Source organism: Pelobates fuscus, chromosome 2 (genome assembly GCF_036172605.1).
Source record: "Pelobates fuscus isolate aPelFus1 chromosome 2, aPelFus1.pri, whole genome shotgun sequence".
NCBI classification, from domain to species: domain Eukaryota; kingdom Metazoa; phylum Chordata; class Amphibia; order Anura; family Pelobatidae; genus Pelobates; species Pelobates fuscus.
Window position 1 is genome coordinate 426,308,166 of NC_086318.1, and position 11,032 is coordinate 426,319,197.

Here is an 11,032-nt window from a genome sequence, read left to right on the forward strand (position 1 = left end):
AACATTGATTAATGATGATTGTATTATGACCACACTCAGTATAACATTGATTAATGATGATTGCATTATGACCACACTCAGTATAACATTGATTAATGATGATTGTATTATGATCACACTCATTATAACATTGATTAAGTATTATTGTATTATGATCACACTCAGTATAACATTGAGTAATGATGATTGTATTATGACCACACTCAGTATAACATTGATTAATGATGATTGTATTATGACCACACTCATTATAACATTGTTTAATGATGATTGTATTATGACCACACTCAGTATAACATTGATTAATGATTGTATTATGACCACACTCATTATAACATTGATTAATGATGATTGTATTATGACCACACTCATTATAACATTGATTAATGATGATTGTATTATGACCACACTCAGTATAACATTGATTAATGATGATTGTATTATGACCACACTCAGTATAACATTGATTAATGATGATTGTATTATGACCACACTCAGTATAACATTGATTAATGATGATTGTATTATGACCACACTCAGTATAACATTGATTAATGATTGTATTATGACCACACTCATTATAACATTGATTAATGATGATTGTATTATGACCACACTCATTATAACATTGATTAATGATGATTGTATTATGACCACACTCAGTATAACATTGATTAATGATGATTGTATTATGACCACACTCAGTATAACATTGATTAATGATGATTGTATTATGACCACACTCAGTATAACATTGAGTAATGATGATTGTATTATGACCACACTCAGTATAACATTGATTAATGATGATTGTATTATGACCACACTCAGTATAACATTGAGTAATGATGATTGTATTATGACCACACTCAGTATAACATTGATTAATGATGATTGTATTATGACCACACTCATTATAACATTGATTAATGATGATTGTATTATGACCACACTCAGTATAACATTGATTAATGATTGTATTATGACCACACTCATTATAACATTGATTAATGATGATTGTATTATGACCACACTCAGTACAACATTGATTAATGATTGTATTATGACCACACTCATTATAACATTGATTAATGATGATTGTATTATGACCACACTCATTATAACATTGATTAGTGATGATTGTATTATGACCACACTCAGTATAACATTGATTAATGATGATTGTATTATGACCACACTCATTATAACATTGATTAATGATGATTGTATTATGACCACACTCAGTATAACATTGATTAATGATTGTATTATGACCACACTCATTATAACATTGATTAATGATGATTGTATTATGACCACACTCAGTATAACATTGATTAATGGTGATTGTATTATGACCACACTCAGTATAACATGGATTAATGATGATATTATTATGACCACACTCATTATAACATTGATTAATGATGATTGTATTATGATCACACTCAGTATTACATTAATTAATGATGATTGTATTATGACCACACTCATTATAACATTGAGTAATGATGATTGTATTATGACCACACTCAGTATAACATTGATTAATGATGATTGTATTATGACCACACTCAGTATAACATTGATTAATGATGATTGTATTATGACCACACTCAGTATAACATTCATTAATGATGATTGTATTATGACCACACTCAGTATAACATTGAGTAATGATGATTGTATTATGACCACACTCAGTATAACATCGATTAATGATGATTGTATTATGACCACACTCATTATAACATTGATTAATGATGATTGTATTATGATCACACTCAGTATAACATTGTTTAATGATGATTGTATTATGATCACACTCAGTATTACATTAATTAATGATGATTGTATTATGACCACACTCATTATAACATTGAGTAATGATGATTGTATTATGACCACACTCAGTATAACATTGATTAATGATGATTGTATTATGACCACACTCAGTATAACATTGATTAATGATGATTGTATTATGACCACACTCAGTATAACATTGATTAATGATGATTGTATTATGACCACACTCAGTATAACATTCATTAATGATGATTGTATTATGACCACACTCAGTATAACATTGATTAATGATGATTGTATTATGACCACACTCAGTATAACATTGAGTAATGATGATTGTATTATGACCACACTCAGTATAACATTCATTAATGATGATTGTATTATGACCACACTCAGTATAACATTGATTAATGATGATTGTATTATGACCACACTCATTATAACATTGATTAATGATGATTGTATTATGACCACACTCAGTATAACATTGAGTAATGATGATTGCATTATGACCACACTCAGTATAACATTGATTAATGATGATTGTATTATGACCACGCTCAGTATAACATTGAGTAATGATGATTGTATTATGACCACACTCAGTATAACATTGAGTAATGATGATTGTATTATGACCACACTCATTATAACATTGATTAATGATGATTGTATTATGACCACACTCAGTATAACATTGATTAATGATGATTGTATTATGACCACGCTCAGTATAACATTGATTAATGATGATTGTATTATGACCACACTCAGTATAACATTGATTAATGATGATTGCATTATGACCACACTCAGTATAACATTGATTAATGATGATTGTATTATGACCACACTCAGTATAACATTGATTAATGATGATTGCATTATGACCACACTCATTATAACATTGATTAATGATGATTGTATTATGACCACACTCAGTATAACATTGATTAATGATGATTGCATTATGACCACACTCAGTATAACATTGATTAATGATGATTGTATTATGACCACACTCATTATAACATTGATTAAGTATTATTGTATTATGATCACACTCAGTATAACATTGAGTAATGATGATTGTATTATGACCACACTCAGTATAACATTGATTAATGATGATTGTATTATGACCACACTCAGTATAACATTGTTTAATGATGATTGTATTATGACCACACTCAGTATAACATTGATTAATGATGATTGTATTATGACCACACTCAGTATAACATTGATTAATGATGATTGTATTATGACCACACTCAGTATAACATTGATTAATGATGATTGTATTATGACCACACTCAGTATAACATTGATTAATGATGATTGTATTATGACCACACTCAGTATAACATTGATTAATGATGATTGTATTATGACCACACTCAGTATAACATTGAGTAATGATGATTGTATTATGACCACACTCATTATAACATTGATTAATGATGATTGTATTATGACCACACTCTGTATAACATTGATTAATGATGATTGTATTATGACCACACTCAGTATAACATTGATTAATGATTGTATTATGACCACACTCAGTATAACATTGATTAATGATGATTGTATTATGACCACACTCAGTATAACATTGATTAATGATGATTGTATTATGACCACACTCAGTATAACATTGATTAATGATGATTGTATTATGACCACACTCATTATAACATTGATTAATGATGATTGTATTATGACCACGCTCAGTATAACATTGAGTAATGATGATTGTATTATGACCACACTCAGTATAACATTGATTAATGATGATTGTATTATGACCACACTCAGTATAACATTGATTAATGATGATTGTATTATGACCACACTCAGTATAACATTGATTAATGATGATGGTATTATGACCACACTCATTATAACATTGATTAATGATGATTGTATTATGACCACACTCAGTATAACATTGAGTAATGATGATTGTATTATGACCACACTCAGTATAACATTGATTAATGATTGTATTATGACCACACTCATTATAACATTGATTAATGATGATTGTATTATGACCACACTCAGTTTAACATTGATTAATGATGATTGTATTATGACCACACTCAGTATAACATTGATTAATGATTGTGTTATGACCACACTCAGTATAACATTGATTAATGATGATTGTATTATGACCACACTCAGTATAACATTGAGTAATGATGATTGTATTATGACCACACTCATTATAACATTGATTAATGATGATTGTATTATGACCACACTCAGTATAACATTGATTAATGATGATTGTATTATGACCACGCTCAGTATAACTTTGAATAATGATGATTGTATTATGACCACACTCAGTATAACATTGATTAATGATGATTGCATTATGACAACACTCAGTATAACATTGATTAATGATGATTGTATTATGACCACACTCAGTATAACATTGATTAATGATGATTGCATTATGACCACACTCATTATAACATTGATTAATGATGATTGTATTATGACCACACTCAGTATAACATTGATTAATGATGATTGCATTATGACCACACTCAGTATAACATTGATTAATGATGATTGTATTATGATCACACTCATTATAACATTGATTAAGTATTATTGTATTATGATCACACTCAGTATAACATTGAGTAATGATGATTGTATTATGACCACACTCAGTATAACATTGATTAATGATGATTGTATTATGACCACACTCATTATAACATTGTTTAATGATGATTGTATTATGACCACACTCAGTATAACATTGATTAATGATGATTGTATTATGACCACACTCAGTATAACATTGATTAATGATTGTATTATGACCACACTCATTATAACATTGATTAATGATGATTGTATTATGACCACACTCATTATAACATTGATTAATGATGATTGTATTATGACCACACTCAGTATAACATTGATTAATGATGATTGTATTATGACCACACTCAGTATAACATTGATTAATGATGATTGTATTATGACCACACTCAGTATAACATTGAGTAATGATGATTGTATTATGACCACACTCAGTATAACATTGATTAATGATGATTGTATTATGACCACACTCAGTATAACATTGAGTAATGATGATTGTATTATGACCACACTCAGTATAACATTGATTAATGATGATTGTATTATGACCACACTCATTATAACATTGATTAATGATGATTGTATTATGACCACACTCAGTATAACATTGATTAATGATTGTTTTATGACCACACTCATTATAACATTGATTAATGATGATTGTATTATGACCACACTCAGTACAACATTGATTAATGATTGTATTATGACCACACTCATTATAACATTGATTAATGATGATTGTATTATGACCACACTCATTATAACATTGATTAGTGATGATTGTATTATGACCACACTCAGTATAACATTGATTAATGATGATTGTATTATGACCACACTCATTATAACATTGATTAATGATGATTGTATTATGACCACACTCAGTATAAGATTGATTAATGATTGTATTATGACCACACTCATTATAACATTGATTAATGATGATTGTATTATGACCACACTCAGTATAACATTGATTAATGGTGATTGTATTATGACCACACTCAGTATAACATGGATTAATGATGATATTATTATGACCACACTCATTATAACATTGATTAATGATGATTGTATTATGATCACACTCAGTATTACATTAATTAATGATGATTGTATTATGACCACACTCATTATAACATTGAGTAATGATGATTGTATTATGACCACACTCAGTATAACATTGATTAATGATGATTGTATTATGACCACACTCAGTATAACATTGATTAATGATGATTGTATTATGACCACACTCAGTATAACATTCATTAATGATGATTGTATTATGACCACACTCAGTATAACATTGAGTAATGATGATTGTATTATGACCACACTCAGTATAACATCGATTAATGATGATTGTATTATGACCACACTCATTATAACATTGATTAATGATGATTGTATTATGATCACACTCAGTATAACATTGATTAATGATGATTGTATTATGACCACACTCAGTATAACATTGAGTAATGATGATTGTATTATGACCACACTCAGTATAACATTGATTAATGATGATTGTATTATGACCACACTCAGTATAACATTGATTAATGATGATTGTATTATGACCACACTCATTATAACATTGATTAATGATGATTGTATTATGATCACACTCAGTATAACATTGATTAATGATGATTGTATTATGACCACACTCAGTATAACATTGAGTAATGATGATTGTATTATGACCACACTCATTATAACATTGATTAATGATGATTGTATTATGACCACACTCAGTATAACATTGATTAATGATGATTGTATTATGACCACACTCAGTATAACATTGATTAATGATGATTGTATTATGACTGCACTCAGTATAACATTGATTAATGATGATTGTATTATGACCACACTCAGTATAACATTGATTAATGATGATTGTATTATGACCACACTCAGTATAACATTGAGTAATGATGATTGTATTATGACCACACTCAGTATAACATTGAGTAATGATGATTGTATTATGACCACACTCAGTATAACATTGATTAATGATGATTGTATTATGACCACACTCATTATAACATTGATTAATGATGATTGTATTATGATCACACTCAGTATAACATTGATTAATGATGATTGTATTATGACCACACTCATTATAACATTGATTAATGATGATTGTATTATGACCACACTCAGTATAACATTGAGTAATGATGATTGTATTATGACCACACTCAGTATAACATTGATTAATGATGATTGTATTATGACCACACTCAGTATAACATTGATTAATGATGATTGTATTATGACCACACTCATTATAACATTGATTAATGATGATTGTATTATGACCATACTCAGTATAACATTGATTAATGATGATTGTATTATGACCACACTCAGTATAACATTGAGTAATGATGATTGTATTATGACCACACTCATTATAACATTGATTAATGATGATTGTATTATGACCACACTCTGTATAACATTGATTAATGATGATTGTATTATGACCACACTCAGTATAACATTGATTAATGATGATTGTATTATGACCACTCTCAGTATAACATTGATTAATGATGATTGTATTATGACCACACTCAGTATAACATTGATTAATGATGATTGTATTATGACCACGCTCAGTAAAACATTGATTAATGATGATTGTATTATGACCACACTCATTATAACATTGATTAATGATGATTGTATTATGACCACGCTCAGTATAACATTGAGTAATGATGATTGTATTATGACCACACTCAGTATAACATTGATTAATGATGATTGTATTATGACCACACTCAGTATAACATTGATTAATGATGATTGTATTATGACCACACTCAGTATAACATTGATTAATGATGATTGTATTATGACCACACTCATTATAACATTGATTAATGATGATTGTATTATGACCACACTCAGTATAACATTGAGTAATGATGATTGTATTATGACCACACTCAGTATAACATTGATTAATGATTGTATTATGACCACACTCATTATAACATTGATTAATGATGATTGTATTATGACCACACTCAGTTTAACATTGATTAATGATGATTGTATTATGACCACACTCAGTATAACATTGATTAATGATTGTGTTATGACCACACTCAGTATAACATTGATTAATGATGATTGTATTTTGACCACACTCAGTATAACATTGAGTAATGATGATTGTATTATGACCACACTCAGTATAACATTGATTAATGACGATTGTATTATGACCACACTCATTATAACATTGATTAATGATGATTGTATTATGACCACACTCAGTATAACATTGAGTAATGATGATTGTATTATGACCACACTCAGTATAACATTGATTAATGATTGTATTATGACCACACTCATTATAACATTGATTAATGATGATTGTATTATGACCACACTCAGTATAACATTGATTAATGATGATTGTATTATGGACCACACTCAGTATAACATTGATTAATGATGATTGTATTATGACCACACTCAGTATAACATTGATTAATGATGATTGTATTATGACCACGCTCAGTATAACATTGATTAATGATGATTGTATTATGACCACACTCAGTATAACATTGATTAATGATTGTATTATGACCACGCTCAGTATAACATTGATTAATGATGATTGTATTATGACCACACTCATTATAACATTGATTAATGATGATTGTATTATGACCACACTCAGTATAACATTGATTAATGATGATTGTATTATGACCACGCTCAGTATAACATTGATTAATGATGATTGTATTATGACCACACTCAGTATAACATTGTTTAATGATTGTATTATGACCACACTCATTATAACATTGATTAATGATGATTGTATTATGACCACACTCAGTATAACATTGATTAATGATTGTATTATGACCACACTCAGTATAACATTGATTAATGATGATTGTATTATGACCACACTCAGTATAACATTGATTAATGATGATTGTATTATGACCACACTCAGTATAACATTGATTAATGATGATTGTATTATGACCACGCTCAGTATAACATTGATTAATGATGATTGTATTATGACCACACTCAGTATAACATTGATTAATGATGATTGTATTATGACCACACTCAGTATAACATTGATTAATGATGATTCTATTATGACCACGCTCAGTATAACATTGATTAATGATGATTGTATTATGACCACACTCAGTATAACATTGATTAATGATTGTATTATGACCACACTCATTATAACATTGATTAATGATGATTGTATTATGACCACACTCAGTATAACATTGATTAATGATGATTGTATTATGACCACACTCAGTATAACATTGATTAATGATGATTGTATTATGACCACACTCAGTATAACATTGATTAATGATGATTGTATTATGGACCACACTCAGTATAACATTGATTAATGATGATTGTATTATGACCACACTCAGTATAACATTGATTAATGATGATATTATTATGACCACACTCATTATAACATTGATTAATGATGATTGTATTATGACCACACTCATTATAACATTGATTAATGATGATTGTATTGTGACCACACTCAGTATAACATTGATTAATGATGATTGTATTATGACCACACTCAGTATAACATTGATTAATGATGATTGTATTATGACCACGCTCAGTATAACATTGATTAATGATGATTGTATTGTGACCACACTCAGTATAACATTGATTAATGATGATTGTATTATGACCACACTCAGTATAACATTGATTAATGATGATTGTATTATGACCACGCTCAGTATAACATTGATTAATGATTGTGTTAAATGCTTTCACTATAACTCTATATTCAGATATGTTTTGATATTAATAGTGAATGATTTGTCCAGATTTTAAAACCATAAGTTCTATAGATATAGAGATATATCAGGAAGTGTTTATAGTAAATTGCCCTGTTATCTGTCTTTCTAGGGTGTCTGTGTGTTCTTTAAAGATGCTATTCAGCATATACTAAGAGCCGCTCGAGTCTTTAGACAACCGGGAGGCCACCTGATGCTTGTAAGAGAAAATATATTGTTTTTTTGAATTTTATTACTAGTTTTGTTTTCTTGACATAATAATCAGATTTCCAATATATCAGTAGTCTCTGCATCCTTATCCCGCTGTTATCCAGCTGCCCTCTGACTCCCACAGCGTGGCGCATTTTCCTGTTTAATTTACCCTGTGATTTATTCTCTAAAGGAGGAATTTCGGAGAACGTGGAAATGGTGACAATGGGAAAATAGCTCATTTGAAGAATTAGCCCAGTTTCATTAGTGTAGCATAAAAATTACACGTCTTTTATCAATTCTCCGCAGATGTACCATATCGTACATCCTGTGAATAAATTGGAAAAATGTTCAATTCCTAAATGTTTTAAGGTCAACTCATATTTCAGTCGCTTGTGGGGCGAGCTATATACGTTGGAGAGTCTGTTTTCAAGGTTTGCTGCTTGTGTCTGTTTTTCTTTTTTACAAATCAGAGTTCTAAATAAGAATGCATTTATTTAAATTTGTCTACCGGTAGCAGCTTTCTGCTCCAGAAAATTGGTTTAACGGTTTCCAATTTAAACATGAAACACACAGTATTACTTGAGCTCCACCTTTTGGTCAAAAAGAGAAGTGCAAGTCAGATCATTCTTGGTTCTTTGTGTCCTTTTTCTTTGTTTTAACATCAAACTGTATCATACAGATATTTGGAACCTACTTTGCATTTTTAACCATTTACATTGCGATACTAATACCTCAGTGTTTTGCTAAGAGATGCTTTATTTATTGCTTTATTCTGGGCCTAGGAGGTATTTTGTGCCATGATTTTTTTACCAGACAAATGTAATTAAAGGGACCATGCTGGTAGTGGTTAATCTGAAGCCTCTCATTCTGGCCTATCAAACTCTATCGTCTCCCATTAACCCCTGTCGAGCAGTAGATTCTATGAGTGAAACTGCTTTATAAGCTGATTACAGCCATATCAGCTTAACGGCCGCTCATTTCACATTTTTGTTGAATGGCGAGTATGCACAGCATCGCCTTGAGATGCCGCAGGCAGAGCTGTGGCTGCAGTGTTGGTGTCAGCCATATCTGCGTAAAACTGCCAAGGCATTGAAGGGCATACGTACTGCCACTTGGGAATAAATTTACTTTATGGTAAAAAAAAAATTGTAAAAGAAAATTTCGGATTTGTTTTTATATTTCCATTTATTTATCCAGGTAATTACATATACAAATCCTGCATGTTATGTGTTCAATATGTTGCATATTGTTCACTCACTATTTTGAGCATCTTGATAAGTTTGACTGTCAGTAAAGCAGATTTCCACTACTGGAGAGCAAAAAACAAGGCGCAAGAGTGTACTGAGAACGCGGGCAGTGGGTTCGGTGGGTTACCGCTCAGATCTCAAGCTGGTTTTAGCTCATCTTGTGCCATTACAGAGGGAACATATCTGAAGCATATCAGACTGGTCCCACCCGTACGGGCAGTCCAGATCCGAAATGCCAGCAAGTTCCCTCTGCACGAGAGACACAGC

General features: G+C 30.0%; 1 protein-coding gene across 1 annotated transcript in view; it reads left to right on the top strand.

Moving 5' to 3' along the window:
* The window catches only part of DNAH14 (dynein axonemal heavy chain 14), a 295,079-nt gene that overhangs the window by 199,985 nt on the left and 84,062 nt on the right, over positions 1–11,032 (top strand). The window contains exon 57 of the mRNA XM_063441946.1: positions 9,439–9,525. Within this exon, the coding sequence (XP_063298016.1) occupies positions 9,439–9,525 (87 nt within the window). The remainder of the gene's footprint in view (positions 1–9,438; positions 9,526–11,032) is intronic.